This window comes from Rhopalosiphum maidis, chromosome 3 (genome assembly GCF_003676215.2).
Source record: "Rhopalosiphum maidis isolate BTI-1 chromosome 3, ASM367621v3, whole genome shotgun sequence".
Classification (NCBI taxonomy): domain Eukaryota; kingdom Metazoa; phylum Arthropoda; class Insecta; order Hemiptera; family Aphididae; genus Rhopalosiphum; species Rhopalosiphum maidis.
The window spans coordinates 28,712,713-28,733,863 of record NC_040879.1 but is presented as its reverse complement, the minus strand read 5'-3'; the positions used below and the strand labels follow the sequence as shown (position 1 = coordinate 28,733,863).

Below are 21,151 nucleotides of genomic sequence, written 5' to 3'. Positions count from 1 at the left end.
TATATGATAATACATATTTTTTGACTACAAAGACCCGAACCGACAAAGTAGACTGAAATATAAAAATAAAATTTAACGACCTACTGTAGACTAATATTATATTATATTTTTGACAATTTATTGAGTTAACTTTTATATTACAAAAAGCACTTTTATTAAAAGTTTTTATTTTATTTTTTGTACTCCAGTTAGATGGTTTCATTCAATTAACGACTTTATTTTATTGTGTGGTTCAATGTTGCTTATTATATATTATAATAAAAATAATAATACTGTTATACAAAGAAAACAACAATGATTCATCATTTTAATTTTAATTTATTCATAAATAATAAAAATAATAATGACAAAACAGACAAGTAAATAAGTAAATGCAGTAAGCAAAGTCCAAAGTATTTACGCGCAAGATTAAGAAAAATATGATATTAGACATTTTCATATCTTCCAATTTACATTTGTTTATGTTCGAGAATGAGTGAATATACATAATGTAGTCGGTTCTTTGTATATTTATTTTTTACAGAATAATTTTGTACATCACCACTTTGGGTCTGAGTAATTATTAGATCTTGTTTTTCAATGTTGAATATTGTTAATGTATACTCTTTGTAATTTATTCACTCGTGCCTTTATATCACAGGTATACTTCAGTCATGGTTTTTTTTATTAAAAATTTATAGTTTTGTCATCCATCCAAAATGTTTCAATACAAGTAATAAAAGCGATTCAAAATCGGTTTTCGAAAATAATATCTTTTAGATGTAGAGATAGCTGGTAGTATATGCAGTGGCGTAGCCAGGGGGGGGTTAATAATATCGCATAATAATTATATACTAACAAATATTTTTATTATAAATGACTTATAATCTCACTGAATAATTAAATACCACACGCATGTTAATTTAAAAAAATAATATGATTTATTAAATACGTTTACATTCATCAAAATTCTTGAAATTTTTTACGACTTATTCTTGTCATATTCTATGCACTAAGGTATGTACTGGTAGAACGCTTCTTACGTATCATCATAATGACGCGACTCGGTAGTGCTAACTGAAACATTCGTGTTAATCCAAAACTAGACATTTTAGTTATAGTTAAATGTTGATTTTAAAGATTAAATATAAAATTTTTTAAAAAAGAGATAAATACCACTAAAATACGAGTATAATATTATCATAATCGTATAGACTACGAATCCCCCCTACATCACACGAACCGTATAATATCAGTGTTTAATAATATAATATATAATCCGTATAATGGTCGTTGGAACAATATTGAAACAAAAAAAAAAAAAAAAACCGGAAAGCTTAAAATGATTATTCAGTTTGTGTTGGGAGATGGGTGGATGTGGTGATCGCCGTCGGTCGACGATAGACGGCGACGGACAATACGACTATATAATATATCTATATAAATGTATATTGGATCTGCTCATGTTTTACATGAGAATTCAATTATACGCGATTTAAATTTTCATGCAGACGGCTTAGGACCACCACCGCAGATATTATAATATCGCTACCGGCTCGACACGGTTTTTCGGGACGTGATCGTCGGCGGAGGATGCTGTACGGTTAGTGGCTGGAGAGAGGAGAAGCTTGTCAAGGTACCTACATTGTGAATTATGTACAGACCGACGCCTCCTTCGTTCTAGGTCACCATCTACACCCTTTCACTCGGCCTAAGTATGGCGGCGGTGGTGGCGGTGGAAAACCATTATAATGTTTGAATATTAAAAAAAAAAAAAAAACCACCAGCGAAATGGTCCCGGGCTAATTAATATTTATGCTCAGAGGTTCAATATTCTCTGACCCCCTCCCTTCACACCACTTACCTCCATGCCCGTACACACTGCTGACACCTTCGTCCCACTACAGTCACCACCATGCGCTACCCCTACTGACGCATTTTCGTGGATATCGTTATATTATTACACCTACCCACATGGACAACGCCCATCGCTCCGAAAGTTCAGTGTGTTTTTTTTTATTTTAATATACCTCAACCGTAAGTGCATGAGTGTGTTTCTGAAATAATAATATATAATTAATGTCGCAATATTATTATTCACCGTTTCGTTGTTGATAGGGCACAATATTTTTATGAAAACAAAAAAAAAAAAAATTCGTTCAAAATTGAGTTACTTACGACGGCCATGGCGATATGTGGCTTATAAATTTCTGCCATAGTTGTTGTTATACTAACACCCATCGCGTTCAACTAATCATGTTAACGATGAACAGGCATATACCCCTTACTGAACGTATACGAAATTAAAATATTATGTTTCCGATAAGATTGGCATAAACGGCTCAATGGATTATGCCAAACCATGAAAACCTCTTTCGTATAATCATTTAAAAACCACTTAGGTCCGGAAAATGGTTTTGGATTATTATTTCCTTGTATGAAAAATATGAGTTAATATTTTTAAAAATCTTGAATGAAAATAATTTTAAAATTGATAGGTTTAATGTTATAATTTTTCTTATGGTTTAATCAAACAGAAACGCTATCTTATAATGGAATATACTATGTTTACCCCGAAGCATGTTTATATTATATTGAATTTTAGTTCATTGACTAAATAAATTTCAACAAAAACAATTATGTATACTTATTGAGATTTTATGCTAGAATATTCTATTTTTAATTTAATTTGAGTTTGTTTATCGATTACATTGAAACTATTTAGAGTTCGAACCAGAATTATTTCAGTATAATATTATATGAGAAAAACAATTCGAATTAATAGTTTGATGAAATATTATAATAAAATAGTTAGGTGTTTAAAGTTTATTAGTGGAGTGAAGTGGCACAAGATATAATACCCATCAAAATATTGGTCATCATCAAGCTAATATAACATAACTAATAATAATTAGTAACAACAACTTTAAAATAACAATAACAATTTAAAAAATGTGAAAGGTTAAATGTTTTTTTTTCAGAAATTTTATTTTTAAATATGACTTAAATTCAAAATAATAATCAATAATATCGCTTAACCGATAGTTTTAAAACTATAATTGTTTCATACCGTCCTATGTCTATACACGTTAGAAGAATTTGTCGTGTTCCGATTCCAATTCGTTTATATATTTTATATTAATACGATACATTATTTATAGGAATAAAATGACCGTGGAATGCGCACATATTAAAAACATTATTTCGGTGTTTCATATTTGTTACACGGTTTATAGTAATGATAACTATTGTAAAGTATAATTATAACATTATCATTTTTGTCGTTCATACAGTGCTTTTCCCGCGGTTATCGTCATCGGAGCGACGAGAAAGTTTCCATTATTTATTTAGCGAGTCGAGTCGCACAAGCTTGGAGGTGCCTTCTAAGTGACGGTCGCGATTTCCATTTTGATAACCTCGCGTTTTCATTTTAGCCGCTTCTATGCTACCACCATCAGACAACCGACATTATTGCTGATGGCAATTCGCTTCCTATCCATTTCCCAAGAATTAACGAACGGTAAATTAAATGTGGCGAGAAACCAAAAACAACGGAATAAAAACCAAATATATATAACACTGAGTTGTGAAACTAATAGCGTGAGAGCGATATATGTTATAATAATAATATAGATAATTATATGAAATTACGGACGTGATTATCGAGTGGTAGATTTTTTCGGAAAATAAGATGTTTGAAAAATTAGTTTTGTAAGTTTTTATACCGTTTGAAAGACATATTTAAAAAAAAAACCATTAGACATTAATATATTTTGTGCAATATTAACAATTACGCCAGACAATAATGTTTTTAGACAATCAAAAATATGCGGTAACTCTATTTTAGAATTTAATGTAACGTGATGAATCATTATGTATTATATTGTTTATTTAAACGGTCCAAAATAAACGTATTATACAAATTAAATGTTATACTATCATATTAAATATTTAGAGTTTTCATTTACTAATTACAATGATATATATATATATAAAATAAAAAAAATTACAAATCACAAACAGATATTTTTTTTTATGTGTTAATACTTTGGTACGTTTTTATTAACTTTTTTATTATTAAAAAAGAGTATCACAAACAAAATATTAAGTTTTATAAAAACGTTCAAACGAATGATTATTTTATTCACAATTTTCGCATAAAAAACTTGCCACCGATATCATCCCTAACTTTGCCACCGTAGGTACCGGAATCAATTAAATTAGGCCGTCTAAAAGTTATCGAAAGACTGCCGGATATGCCTGCATACACTTCAAAGATATGTCTACACGATCTATGTAGATGAACAAAACAATTATATTTTAAGTCTCGCCCACGTTGATACAACGATAGTCTGCGAATAATATGTTTTTAATTACATTTAAAATATCATTGTCTTGCATGTATTATTATTATGATTACTCGCCCACGATATCGTATGGAACCTAGATATACGTGCGGTACACACGGATACGGAGATTTAATTAAAATAAACACAATGCATCTCCAGCGTCCAGTCTTAATCAGAGCGAATAAACAATATCATAATAATAGAGGGAGCATAAAGGGAGTCGTTGACTATTTTGGGGCCAACGTATGATATTTATATATAGGTACACGTGTCGGTTATAATATTATATTAAAACGGTGAACTCTACTCAGTGCCAGGGTCGTATATAAACCCTTATACCTGCAGACGTCTGTATACTACCCCCGTGAGTCGACGAAAATACCCTCGTCCTATATAACTATACGATTCATTTTTAATATTTCCCCGTGTAAGGATCCTATGTTCATATTGAACGTACATTTTGCTGACAACGATTTCTCTGATTTTTTATTCTTTGTAATTTTTCTTACCTTCTTGCACAGGATTCAGCTGAGAACAATAACTATACAGTATAACACTTTGTATTTCTATGATTTACACCGAAACAATAATAATAATAAGTTGCAGGTGAGTTTACCGTTCATAATCGTATTAAAGCCAACCACGACTAAAACAAATGTATGTTAATTATAAAATTAAATCTATATTGTTATAACTGATATTAATTTTGACCAAACGTCGTTCTCGGATATTATTTTTGTTTTGAAAATATTGTATACAATATATTTGTTCCACGCATTACGCAAAACCGATAATTTTGAAAATTTATCATCATTACATGCATGTTGTTTGTACAACTGGTTGAACTGTTAAGTTTAATTATAAATTCAAATATCATTACTATTTCCAAAAATATTAAAACTACTGAAAGTATTACTATGTATTTGAATCAATTAAAATAAAATAATCATTTTATTTCCCGAAATTGCAAAGCTACCTACAATTATTTTAGTTATAAAATGCATACGCATTTATTATTATATTATTAATTATTAAACGCGTAATTCCGTGGTCATGATGATTGTTCAGCGAAAAATAACATCAAGGGTTAAATATGATGATATGACATAATAACGACGACCGTGTCATGTGAACATAAAACTTTCATGGCATACATCTACTATTAATTATTATTACATGATATATTTATATATAAGTACATTCTTATGCGTTGGTAATTCTTGTACGCTCTATTGAGACTGTTAAGCCTTGGAAATTTTTTGAGTATCATCAACATAACATTTGTGTTTTACACGCATAATACGAAATCTATTGAGTCGTCGGTTTGGTTTTTAGTCGACTTTGTGAGAAAATCTATTTAATTTTAAAAAAAATCATATAAACTCAACGCGTTGTTGACAGCGGCGGTCAAGGGTTAAGAATTGTAGAACGAAAGTATTGGGGGTCCTTACTGTAATACATACACCACCATTACTCGACATCCATAGAGCTGAATTGTATATAATATTATAATCTAGTGGTATGATCAAAAAGAAATAATTATTTAATAGTGATTTTTTTTCTCTTATAGTATATTTAATTTGCAAATAATAAGTATCATTTTCATTGTTCGAATTTAGGTCAGTGTAGTTAATAACATCTTTTAAAACAAATAAAACCAGAATACATTTGCTTTGCATACTTTGCAACGTAAATATTCTGATTATTATCCATAAAAAGTTTCGATTTGATTAATTTAAATTTACTGTATTCAGAAAAATCTTTAACATTCTCCTGGACATAAAATGTTTCTAACACATTTAATTCATCCGACCACATCGAAACAAGTCCTTGCAGAGAATAAGTAAAAGTAAAAATACTTCTCCAATAATTAGTACACAAAATATGTACAAAAACTTACGGCTAAATACTGACATTTACGTTATTAGTTTATAAAATATATTATATACATATATTTTTTATTTATTGTTTATTTTTAAAACATTTAAACATTAATTTTGAAGATGTGCCATATCAAATATCATAATATTATTGTTGTTAGTAAAAATAATATATGGTAGCATAATAATTGTTTAACTCAAAACAATATGGATTTTAAATACATTTTTTTAAAATATATTTACAAGTCTTCAAAGAACAATATTTTTGGTTGGCTAAAAATTAATTTTTTTAAATTTTGATTGGAATATGCATGTTTATATATATATTAATGTATTATGCTAAACACATTTTTTAAAACCTTTAAAAAAGAATAATATACTTAATACCATTCCATAAATATATTAGTGTATTATTGATAATTAACATTGTAAATTGTTCAAGAGATTAATGTATTATTTTTATTAGGAAATGTCTTAATTTTTTTCAGTGTGTATTATGTTGAACAGAAATAATACAATTTTGGAAAATTATATGTATCCTTATATTTTTTTTTTTTTTTTTTTGGTTGATTATTTTTAATTATTTTATTTAATAATAGATAAATAAATTTTATTAACAAAAAAAAATATAGTGCCTACAATATTATAATAATTAAAATGTATTAATCTCTGTTAACCTGTTGACATTAAGTATATGTAGCTATTTTGCCTATACAACTCGCCGTTATTGAATAAAAATATAATGGAACTATATTGTATTCTTCCTTGTGTATTAAATATAAAGAAAATAATCATGACAATTTTATATTTTAAGAATTATATGATTATTTAATTAGTCTGGCTTAGATCAGTGATATTAATATATATTAAAGTGTTTAAATTATTGTATTTACAGTTTTATAACATTTATGATTTACAATATTACATATATGTTGTATTATAAAAGACAAATTATTTTTATTTTATAACTACTAACTATTACGGATAATCATATTGTATATAAGATAAAAGGTATAATGTATTGGAACAAAAAACTTTTCAACTATTTGATATAATTGTGTTTTAAATAGGTAATATATAATATTATATATATATATATAATTATTTAAATATAATATTAAAGCAGTAATAGTATTATTACGTTGTTTAATTAAAGAAATAAATTTAGGAATAAATATATGAATTAGATAGATCTATGAAGTAATCTATTATTGTTAAATCATTTTGAAAATATGTCATAATATATTCTATTTCCTACTAATTCATATATTTTTGAATTTAAAAGAATTCAGTCCTGTTTTTTATTCAAAGGAATACCAAAATCGGTAAAATGCGAATTTAATAGAATGAAAACTACTGAACGTGTAACAATTTAGAAGAATGAACTTGTGGAAAAGGCTACAATTTTCTTTGATAACGATCCACAGGTTACGAGTAACCAGGTCCGTGACAACGAACACTGACCATTACTAGTGACAGAGTATAATTTATTAATACTGGTAGTTCAATATAACAAAATCCAATAACTATAGTATACACTCAATTTTGTATTTGATGCCTGTTCTTTATCCTCATTTTTTATACAACACCAACTTTAACCGAACAATAACAAACAAAGATCGAACTAAATAAAACTTAATGTCATGCATTCAATTATCATAATAACGATTTAAAACAATATTTTCTAAAATCTTGCTTCTAAACATTTTTAACTTGATAATATATTTTTTTAAGTTTTTAACATTCGATTCGTCATTTCAATTAAAAATAAAAAAACATTGAAATTGCATTATTTGTTTAATGAAATCTTTTATTACCACTCCTCTCCAAAAAAAAAAACAACTCATTAAAAGTGATGTCATAAAAAATGCTATTCTTATTTTAATTCTGTAAATCTAGTTCAAAATTTAGATTTCTCTTAATTTGTCTAAGATTTTAGACTTTGTCGGTGTGTGCTTGACGTTAACTCTTCATCACCCCTACGAGTGAACGACTTACCACACGTGTCACAAAAGTATAGTTTCTCGCCCATGTGCATTCGCTTGTATTCTGTTAAAGTGCTGTTTTGAGTTTAAATATTATCACATAAGTCGCAATGATACAGTTTTTCACCTGTGTACGTCCGCTAGTGTATATTCAGATTGTTGCTCTGGCTGAAAGACTTTTTGCACACTTCACACTGATAAAGTTTCTCATTCTAAGCCGTGTGTGTTGTCCGGCGAATCTTTAAATGGCTGGTGTTGTTGAACCACTTGTCGCACATAACACACGGAAATGGCTTTTTCTCGTAGGAATCCGCTGGTCTACTGTTAGTTGGCTGTTATAGGCGAATGCCTTATTCTACGCGTATACAACGAACTGTTATTTTTTTTTTCGTACAATTATATGGTTACCTACAAAATATTACGATTTATCAAATTGCATTGCAACATAACTTAATTTTTAGCCAGTATTTGATGTTTTCTATTTGAATAAACTAAAAAATCAATAGTACACGAATAGTTTTAAGAATTTATAAAATAAGATGGCAGGCTAATCGCCACTATTTAATAATATAATATGGGTAGCTTATGATTATTATCACGTTCAACGTCATTGCATTGTACCCAAAACAAAATACATAACAAAGTAAATAATAATGCTTTCGTGTAAAATTTGAAATGCCAAGTTTTTGCCTCGTCTATATTTCATTAAGTTCTTGTTGACCTCATTGGAGATTTCCTGAGAAATATAAAATATTTAGTATAATAACAAACTATATTAATAGTCATTGAATTATTACATTCACGTTTACTAAGTTGTAAAAATTCTATACAATAATAAGTAATAGTCTAGTGTGAAGACGATAAAACTCTACACATTATCCATGATCGAGATTTCGTTCATGCCGTATTTTGATAAAATACGAGTTATTTTATTGTCGTAATAATAAAATTATCGTTATTATCGATATATTTACTTAAGGATTTATAATTCAGTATTTCAAATTTACGTTTGTGATTTTTACTATAAATTCAAAAAAATAAAAGGAAAAGAAAAAAACTAAATAAATAGGACTTCTGCTAATAATACATTTTTATTTATGTTTAATATAAGTCATATATTTATCATGGATTTTTCATATAAAATTAATCCATCCAATATAAACATTAAACATACATTGTACGGTTAATAAAATAAAACGTGAACTTTAGCCAACGTTAAAGGAATAATTTATTTTTAGCAGTCTATTGTTTACTCCGGGGTCACCAATTAATATTTTTTTGAAGGGCTACATTAGGAATCTGAAAATTTTTCGCGGGCTATCAAAATTTTAAGTGCATATTTACGTTATTTAAAAACCAATAATATTTAACAAAAATAATAATTTACAATCATAACAGATATAATTTTGTCGTAATATGTGTTATTTATTCTTTGTCTGCGGACCGGATAAAATGTGTTCATGGGCCATTTGATGACCAATGGTTTACTCTTTTACAGTGTTTTCGAATAGACATATTTTAATTATAAATAATGATAAGTAACTAAATTCGAAATAAAATAGTGCAATTCCCATAAATAATATTCATATAAATAATTATGAACCAAAAATAATTATAATTATTATTTACTACCAACTTTTAACCATAATCGCAATATTATAATAATGATATTTCAACAAAACACAATGATGGTGGTGATATCGGTTTTACCCGAAACTCCTGTCCTTTTTATGTTGTTTCTAGTTTTACGCAAATGGTGGTAACAAAACGAAAATCTTCGAAATTTTCGAAGTTAATAACTAATAGGTAATGACTTTAATATTAATTAGCTATACTGTAGAGCGTCTGATATTCCTATTTAATTAATACACAATAATTATTTAAATTTGATTCTGTTCATCTCTATTCATCTCGTTAACTACCATAAATTTATTTCAATATTTTTGAGTTTATCGTTAGTTTTATTCTGTACAGTCTGTAATCGAACATTTTCACTTAAAATTGCATTAAACTAATGCGTCTACAGATCATACAACCATGTTCTGTTACATACATTAACGGTTATAAAATATTTAAAGAATCGGGATTTTATACGCCTCAACGGATGTCCTGTACTATGTTTTTTAAAAATAATAAATGTTACTAAATATAAAATACGAGTTATAACTTGGATTTCAAAAGTATATAATTTAAATAAATTCGAAAATTTATAACGCACTAAAAAAAATAAAATATACCAACTTCAATAAATTCTACTTACCTTGGCAGTTTTCTTCTTTTTGCTATGATTTATATATTTCTAGAATCTTTTGAAATTAAGTTGGAAGTGTTTAAATCACCATTTTTTAAGTGTCACCATGTTCAAATGTATCGTCATACCATAAATAACGGCACCTCACTTGACAAATATAAACAATAATAATTTAAATATATATATATATATATACGTGAATGTAATATTTCCATTTAAATCTAATGTTGTCAAAAGAGTTCACCTTTAATAATATTCCCACATCATAATAATTATAATCTGATATTAACCATTAATCATTGTGTCAATAAATGTACAGGCAACATTAATTTATTTCAATTTGGTGATTGAGTAATAATTTTTGTATCTATTTTTTATTTCATCTACATAAACTGTGAATAAAATAAACGTTAACATAATATATAAATAAAAATTGTAATATTGAGAACTATAAAAACAATAATAGTAATAATCGGAAGCATTATAATTGTATTTTACATTATAAAATAATAAAATGGAAAAATGATTACAGCTATTTATTGTATTATTTAAATGTAATATTTTCAAAAATAAATACTAGGTGTCTATTATAAAATTAACGTGGAGGTCTAGAATGTATATAAAAAAAAAAAAAACGTTTAAAAATACACGTTTTCATATTATTAGATAAGCATAAAACTCAAAAATTAATTTTAAAACGTCACAACAACGTTATTATGACTAACAACGTAATTTCAAATTAATATAAAAAATATGGCCAATAGGGGGGTATAACCCCTTTATAGCCCCTCCCTCATCTTGACTACGCCACTGTAAGTAGGTTACAGGTGTGTTACCTATTAAAATTTAATGTTAGCACTATTTATCATACATTTTATTCATAATTTTAATATATATTTATAGGTTAAGTAAGTAACAACTAATTATTAACCGAACTAACCCCTTTGACAATCTTGTATATACGGCTTTAGAAGTTTACACCAAATTAACTTATGTGATAAAGGTAAGATAACATGTCTAAGTTAACGGTGTAGACTAGACATAAACGAGACCAGAAGAGTCTAAGAGGTTTTAAAATCTTAAATTATATTTTAAAAATACTTAAATTACTACAATATCCTCCTCCTTCATATTTGCACTATTGCATCAGAGTCAAGTTTTATCTATAGTGTACAGAAACAGAAAATTGTCTAGTTATTGTATGCATTGTCCGTAAAATTACAGCTGAGATTATGCTGTTCCACTCTTGGTTGCAGAAAAAAATTTTCCTTGAAACGTAGTCATGTATTGGAATTATAATTCGCATTAAGGTTGCTGCAAAAGTTTAAAATATTATACATCTACGCCATCAGTATACCAAAGTGTTGTAAGCGATTTCAGTTAAGCTTTTATATGCAAAAATAAATATTAGCCTCCCACCTCCCCTTCCCGGAAAAAGTATTATTTTGGTTACGTAAACAATATTTCCATCATGTTACTCATCACCGTGTGGTATTTATTCACAGGTGCCGTGAGACAGATATTCGCCGTCGTACACGGAACTGCGTCGTTGCCGTGTGATATTGCGCCACCGATACCTCACGATCCACAGGACACTGTCATACTGGTGGTTTGGTACAGATATGAGAAAACTGCGATATACAGGTAAGTTTCCGATTTCATAATACATACTCGTAAATACGTCGTCATGTAAGACTGTATCGGGTCACGACGATTACAATTAAGATTATAAAATACCACTCATTATTTTAATCATATTATGGAATTAGTGATGACAACGGTTGTAAAAAAAATATAAAAATAACCGATCGTAATATATCGTTATATTTATTTATATCTCACGTAATTTAGGATTGATGTCGTGTGCATAACTGAATTATTACAATATACGTATCTAATATATACTTAACTTTTTGTATTCAACGATGTCTTATATTAGCCAGCGAAGGAATTCGTGGACTCGAAATTAAACGGTCTTTTAATATAATATTTTATACATACACATTTAGTTGTTAATAATTTATTATATAATTTCCCAAATACATAACCATTTAGGTAATTTATATACATTTGATTGTGAACTAAAATGTTCTAAATTAACACAATTTGAAAATCTGTTATTTAAATAGAAGTTTTAGGTTAACTTTAGATACATTATTTTATATACAATCTACATAATTAAATAAACCATTATTTCTAAACTGATAACGAAAAAGTATTAATTCACAACCATTGTAAGACCGTACAATAATTATATACCATTACAATATTAAATTAATGTTAATTATCAACAAAATAATAAATTCTATAAACAATCCTCTTTTGTGTAATCGAATTTCGTTTCTCAGAAATATGCATTTAATTCAGAACAAACAAGTTCCAACTAAGTAGAAAAAAATGTATTCATAACCAAAAGGTTTTATCTGTAGAACGTTTTGGTCCATAATAATTTAATTGTTTTTATATTATCGTTTTTCTACGTTAAGTTTAATTCAAATTACAAGAATTAACGCAGAATAATTGTTTTGTTATTAAGTGGTAAATTATTAGATCATATGACAATCATTAAAAATCATTCATTAACAGTTTAAAGTTTACAATTTGTTTATACTATTAAAATTGATATATTTTTTGATAGTGTCTCTTCGTTTTGATCCCTAAAATTGTTAAATCTACCAAACAATTATAACAAACAATAGATAATTCTTAGGCATTGTTGTAATTGTTCAATTGTTTGTACTTATTTGTTTTTTTTTTTTTTATTTCTTTTATTACGATTTAAACGAATAACGAATATAATAAAACGCATTATAAATCCCATATAAACGTTATGTTACCTGGGACATAAAATTCAGAAACTTAGTAGGTCGACGTAGGTTTATTCCAAATGTTAAACATTATATAGATAAATAAATAATATGTATACATTATTATAATATATAATATAATATAATAACATGTATTATATATAATATATACCTACGAATGTATCCAGCGCAAACGTAAGTCATAAAAAACGATAATATGTGCTACGAGTTAACATAATATACTGTTAAGTACTTTACCCATAGGTAGCAATAATACCAATACGACTAATATCTGTGTAATGTACTATAAAATATGCGTGCATATTTCATGCATAATAGTTGAATCAAAATTGTCTAAGATATACGTATGCATACACATACGTATACAAAAACGTAGGTTAATTTATCAATTATGCCCACTCACGTTGTTTTCCGTTCAGTGTATTTTATAAAATTCTGATTTTTTTAATTTACGAGTATACCAATTTAACAACTGTATTTTTAAATTCGTGTAACTTTTTATATGAATTACCTACTTAATTTTAATAAACTAACATTTTAGAATTTTGTTATATCATTGTTAAGGATTATTGTCTTTAGTGTAAAAAGTTTAATAACTGAAAAACTTCTAATTTACGATAAAAACTCTTCAATTTTTACGAAAAAAGTCATTTACTTGACAATTTACAGTAAAAAAGTAGCTTTCATTTGAAAAATAAATTTATATCACCACTGTAAAACGTTTAAATGATACAGTTTTCTAAATGTTGAAAATACAGTTTTTAATAATTAAATATTAGAATTTCAAAAAATCGAATTTAAATACTAGAAATAGGAGTGAATAATATGGTTGTTGAATTTATATAATTTTATTTTTATGTCGATTATTTGATAAACATATTACTGCGTAAGAGATATTCACGACTTATTCTTAAAATATGACTTTGAATATCTGTTAAAAAGTATTTCATTATTACGATAATTGTTTTTCTTAATGTTTTCCTAAAAATAACTACATTATTATACACATTCTTCTTGTTATCATTCTAATTTTCAAAATAACAAAACAATTTGAACCACCGAATATTTTTATTTTTCAGCAATAGTTTTGTCTTTAATATTTTAGTAGATACTCATTAAAATAAAATAAAAAACAATTTATGATAAAATGAATTTAATTTAATAAAAGAATATTAAACAGAAACTAAAAAAAAAACTATTTATAAGTATTTTTAAAACTATTCAAATTGTTATGACGGTATTAATACTTTGTTTATAAATATTCGAGTATTTATTCAAAATACTTTTTAAAAGTATTTTATCCATGTCTGGTCCGGTGGCTTATACTGCCAATCAAGTAACGCTTTCCTTAAAAATAAAAATAAAGCACTCAAACTAAAAATATGAGAGATTTTGACTAACTGATGATGAATAAAATCAATCAACAGTTAAAGAACTGCGATATAGCAACCTGATTATCAAGCTGTCTTGGGTAGTAATTATATTATGTTTTATTTGATTATATCTACGTTAACGTTAATAATGTTGACGTGATTTTGTACTTGTTTTCGAAGCATTGAGCAGCCAACACGTGACTATAGAACTTGGTTTTATTCGTTATGTGTTTTAGGTAGTAGTACTAAATTTAATAATACTATAATTTCTCCCGATCTCCTAGTATTTAGGTCAAGCTATACAGTAAAGAATTTAACGAGAAAAATCCAGAAAACTATTTGAATAATAATGCACATGGTTTAATTATAGTGTTAGTAATATTCTACGCGTTATAGCGTACTTCTTTGCTTTTATCGTTCAAAAAGACTTCCTGATAGGTACGTAAAATTTTCCACAAATTGATCATATTTGTCTGCAACATTTTATCATTTTACACATTAGATTGTCAATATTATAAGTTTTACATTTTTTCGTAGTACCTCCTCCACCGTGTAATATCATTTCACGCATGAATTCATTCAACGTTTTTGTAAATAAGCAATCACATTCGTCAATTATAACTCAAATATTTTTAGATAGGTAGGTATTATACAAAAATATGTAATCGATGTAATAAAATTATTTAATTAAAAAAATAAATTAGTTAAATTAATTTGTATAAATAATCTAATAAAAATTAATTTTCCCTAATGTAGTCGCGACTGACTGAAGCCTGCATCAGCGTTCGGAGTAAAAGCCTCTATGAAATAATAATTATAATGAACAGTTATAATATAGTATATTATTAATATTATTTTTTTCTGGAAATCACAATACAAATGTTAGCGGGAAATCGACAGGTTGATAACGAGTGAAGGTCCCATAGACGGAAAGCTCTACGTTATGTGTGCATAATTAACAATGTACGTCGAGGGTTGCGCAATAGATCGCAGTTTCGTTATCATCATCGGTGAAATCCCAACATTTCGATAAAATTCGTACGGGCTGAAAGCCGCTTTTAAATTGAAATGTGCGTGGGTGCAAAAAGCTAAAAAAAAAAAAAAAAAAAGCAGTTTGCTTTGTACGCAACGATAATACTATGCGAATATTATCCCATTTAGGTTTCGGTATAAAACTCGGTGGGAGCCACGTAATAGCACAGGCCACCTGCATTAATGTAGAGAAAGCGGTAATGCTGCAGGGAGTCATGGGAATTGTGCACTGCCCAAACCACTACCTCCACCGCCGCCACTGCCGACGATGGTTCTGACGTTAACTCTCGCCCTCATCTCGCGCCACAACCGCTGAATAGTTAAAAGCACTCGAGACGTTGTGTGTGCACTGCGATCACACACACGCACTCGCTGTTGCGGTTATTGTCTTTAAACCCAGGGATGGACCCCGACTCAAAGTCACTGTATTGCAGTGGAGAGTGATTTCAAAAATTCAAAACACCCTTCGGACTAGTCGTCGTTGCCCACCCGTCGCACCTTTTATCGACATCGCATCAACGGGTTTCTTTTGTCAGCGCAACAGTGCGTGCAAACATCACGGTTATTATACGCAGTATGTAGATGATAATATAAGGTGTGCGTCCTAATCATCATAGAAAATTTCAAAAAACGCATGACCTTTATATATCAGACAACCGTGAAATGAAAAAAATAAATAAAATAAAAATAAAACCAAAATAAATAACCTCGTGCGATACTTTACGGCGATTTCTTTACGTTCAGTTCTATTTACACATGCATTCGACACAGTCTCTCAAGATTAACGATCGATCGGCGGACATTTCCCGGTGCCCATTGATTTATTATGATTTCCCAGCACCGCCGCTGTACCACGGGTATGGACGAGTTATTGTATTGTGCGAATGGGCCCCAATACTTCATTTTGAAAATGTCGAGCGTACCTATACTGCCGCGACCATTAATCAGTATTTGCCGTGGTCTACTTGGAGGTAACATATCATATTTTAAAATTTGACTCAAAAATTGCATACTGATTACTTTGTAGGTTAGCGTTAATGTTCTTCGTTAATTTTAATAGTTCTCGTTCGTTTTGTGAATTTATTCGATGATGCAGTGTATTCTATAATAAAAGAAAACAATAATTATAATAATAAATTTAAAAAAATTTAATATGATTATAAAATACAACAAAATATTAATTAATTAGAAATTAGCAACTACACCATTACAACTTATGGCTAGTTTAACTATGGTTACAATGAACACTGAAGTAAAACCAATATGCGATTTTAAATACTACTTTAAAAAAAGTGTTTTCGAGTTTAAACTGAAATTATTAGAATTATTTTTAATTGACTATACAACTATTACTATCTATAGATGAACAAAATAATAATAAAAATTATGTTTTAATGATCAACTGAAATTGTACGTAATGTTTATTAGTTGTTACACAACGAATGATTCTATTTTAATGATTTAATATAAGTATATGTTTTTGGGATTCGCATAACACGTCATATTATTTTATTAAAGTGAGAGTTTTTCTAATATTGTTTTATAGAATAATTTTACAGATAAATGTAAAATTGTTTTTATTGTAAATAAAGGATAAATATCAAATGAAATATTGTTTTCGAAAATCTGACGTGTGAATAATATTTAGCTGTGTAAGTAAGTAGGAGGATTATAATTTAAAATAGCTGTACGCATTTACGTGACAAGGATGGTAATACCTGTGTGAACTCTAAAATTAAATTTCAAAATAAAGGAATACCAGAGATTAAACGATAAGATATGTTAGGGAGATTAAATATAAGAGAAAAATGTTTGGGACAAAAGTAGTTTTAAATCGCAAATAATAATGAACACCCTTAACATTTTCCCAAGAGTTCCATCATAATACAAAAAAAGGTAATAATATGTTTTTTAACGGTACGTTCTATTCATATTTTGTTAATTTATATTTTTGTTTTGTAAAATGTTTAAGTCATATTATATAATTATAAAATTGTTAATGCAATTTTAAAAGTAAATATTTTTAACATGGAATGTTTCTTTTTTGAATTTAAGTAAATGCGCTTTGACTCTTAATAAAAATATTTTGCATTGATTATTAATATTTTAATTAAGTACCCACCTAGTAAATGATTATAAAACAAGACTACTAATATTTAAATAATTAAATATATTTATTAATAAATATTTCAGAATAAACTATTAAATATTATTAGATTTAAATTAACTAACTACTTAGGTATTTGAGTCTAACATAATTTATATTCAACAACTGAATTAATAATAAACAATAAAAACCGAGAAAATGTTTGTATAAACGAAATTTTTTTGTAGTTATATTATTTCAATGCATTTTTTTACCTACTGATCTATTTTGATCGGATATATTTTTAGAATATATTTTGATCAGTAAAACTTCTGGCAAAACTCAATTATAGATTCAAAAAAATCGAAATATGTAAATTGTCTTTCATAAACTTTGGCGTTCGTTCGGAATTAAAAAAAAATATATATATTACTTTAGCAAAATAACATTTACATCTAAATTTTATTGGTGAATAACGATCAAAAATACTCCCTATTGAAATATGCCATAGCGTTTCAAATAGATCAATTAAATTTACATTTCTGCTAGTGTAGCGAAACGGATGACTTAAAATCAAAGAACACCAAAAACATACACGAACGTAATCGTAATCGGATAAAACTGTTTTTGTGGACGGGCCGGGATACGGTTATTGCAGTCGATTTTCAGCATGTACAAAAACACGTATTTTGACAATCACTGAAGATTTACACAACAATTAAAACAATGGACGCTGGGCAAAACGATAATAATATTATTTAGCGATTCGTTGTAGCCATTTGATTGCCGACGGCCAGACTTTTGAATAATAATAATTATTGTTGAATTCCCTTCATTGTTTTACCAATCATTTCCGTCAACCGAACTGCAGACAATAAAGACAATTATATTATACCCATCATCATCATCATCATCATTATCATCATCATCATCAATGTCATAGTCATCGAAGTTGCCATGTATGGTTTACACTGTTACGATATGGTTATACGATGATAAATTATTTTTTTCCTTTTTTTCCTACCTGCGATGTTCAAATTTTTACATTAAAAAAAACAGTATAAGTATTTTAATGTTTTTAAATCATGTGGTAATATTTTTGATTAATTATATTTATTAGCTTACTCACTTGCAACAGTTTTTTAATTACTGTCGCGAGACTAATAGAATATATTATTTTATCTGTCCTAAGATTTTTTTATTTAAATAAATATATACGTACATAGAATGTGTTACATATACTGATAATTAAAAAAAAAAATCGGTTAAGTTAAATACATTTTTACTTACCCACCTAAGATTGCATAACACGTTATAAAAAAATTAATTATGTTACACTATGTCATAGAAGTTTACATTTAACATTTTCCATTAATAAATTACACTCATTTCAGATGATGCTCATAATATATTTTATATATATTCATGATATATTTCACTTTTTATTTTTTATTCGTACATGTTTATTATCCAATACAGAGCATTATCAGAATAAGTAGTTGACAAATAGAATGATGTAAATTTTATTTTTATTATTTCGAAACAATCAATTACGAATTATACAGCAGTATGTTTTTCAAAACATATATTTGTTAGTGGGATCCTTAAGTCTTTTTAGTTTAGATCAAACCCGTGAAAATAATAAAAATTAAATACTTGTAAAAAATATGATGATATTCAGTCAAAAATATAAAATGTATATTTCATGTTTTTAGACTATGTAATAATATCAGTACAAAATGAAACTAAATATCTTGGAACCACACTGTTAAACAAACTGTTAACCTGGAAACCTTACTTTTAAATCAAACTGCATATTTTTCACCTTTTTCTAAAGTCTACATTAAATATCTGATTCAAACTATCCCTGTGCAAGTAGCGATCAGACCAGTCTGGTAGTAATATATAATGGTATACAAATTTGGGTCCCTGCCAATGCATCTAGAATCCACCCAATCCAATCATTTCAAAATACATAATGTTAAATTAACTTATATGTTATGGTATTTTACTAATATAACAATTTTCAAAGGTCTACAATTTATAATGAGGTTTTCAAACTTTTTAAAAACGTTTTTATTCAAAATATTAATCTCCGACGCCAACTATAAAAAATATGTATAAATATGGCATCTTTTTCAATTTTTGATAATTGTTCATGCCAGTTAAATTTACAATTAAATAGCTATATAATAAACCAATAAATATGTAGTTTGTAATTTTTAAGTGTAATTGTATTATGTATAACCAATAGGGTTAATTTCCTCTTCACACCACTAACGCATACTATAATTTTATTTATAGTTAGTAATAAGTACTTATCTATACCTTATTATAATACGAATGATTTTGTTTTATATTTTAAAAGAAATAAAAATAAATACTTTAAATACGATTACAACCAAGATTATCGATGTGCGCATTGCAGTCATAAACGATCGATATGGTACGGATTTACGGTACAGATGCGAACGATACAACGAAACGTCTAGGTATACCTATGTCATCATATCTTATACGAGACTACAATAGCTTATAAAATATCATAAATCGTTCACTATATCTGAGTACAAATCTTCAAAACCGAAGTGACCAATTCTTTGACGGAACTATGGTTTCTTCGAACAAGAAACACATAAGTCCGGATGTACGCTAATCGAACTTAATTACACCATAAGCAAGAGATAATATATGTAGTTGAAAAAATAAATCATCATAATCTGGTATTATCATAATAAAAAAAAATAAATATATAAAACAATATTATGATAGTAATAATATGTTCAAAGCATTGCAGGTTTGAGGTGACGACTAGGCGGAATTTCGACTTTTTGCGATCTAAATTCAACGAAAAATCGTTTTCTTTTGGACACGCTGTAACGGTTTATTAATCAGCCCCTGGGGAGGTATAATATCGTACGGGTTTGTATGTATATGTGCGTGTATTTTTTTCCCTCGTTACTTTCTCTATTCGTCTCGAAATTACTCATCCGGGTTTTCTGGAGGGATTAAAAAAAAATAAAGGAACACAAGGAGCGCCCGGTGGGCATGTTTTTGCAACGGTAAACAAAACGCAAACAAAAAAAGAATATATTTATAATTTTGTGTTTTTTTTTTTTTTTTTTTTTAATCCGAACGCAGGGGCAAATCCTTTACGGTGTGCACAGCAGCAGCAGTATACTTACCGCCTCTGTCGTTTGATGAATATTACGCCATATTTTCTGCCAGCCAACAGTAGTGAAACAATAATATAAATACTCAAAATATTATTATACAAGCAGGTCTCGTTGATCAGAACTCTAAAATACAGAACGTATAGTGTTGCCGAACTTGGCTACCGACGTTGTCGCAGTCTTACAATACAATGCTCGACGTTACAAGTGCTACG

At 27.7% G+C, this 21,151-nt stretch overlaps 1 protein-coding gene across 1 annotated transcript in view; it reads left to right on the top strand.

Moving 5' to 3' along the window:
- Nucleotides 1-21,151, top strand: part of LOC113556860 — a 503,097-nt gene that overhangs the window by 339,511 nt on the left and 142,435 nt on the right. The window contains exon 2 of the mRNA XM_026962058.1: nt 11,950-12,088. Coding sequence (XP_026817859.1) covers nt 11,950-12,088 — 139 coding nt within the window. The remainder of the gene's footprint in view (nt 1-11,949; nt 12,089-21,151) is intronic.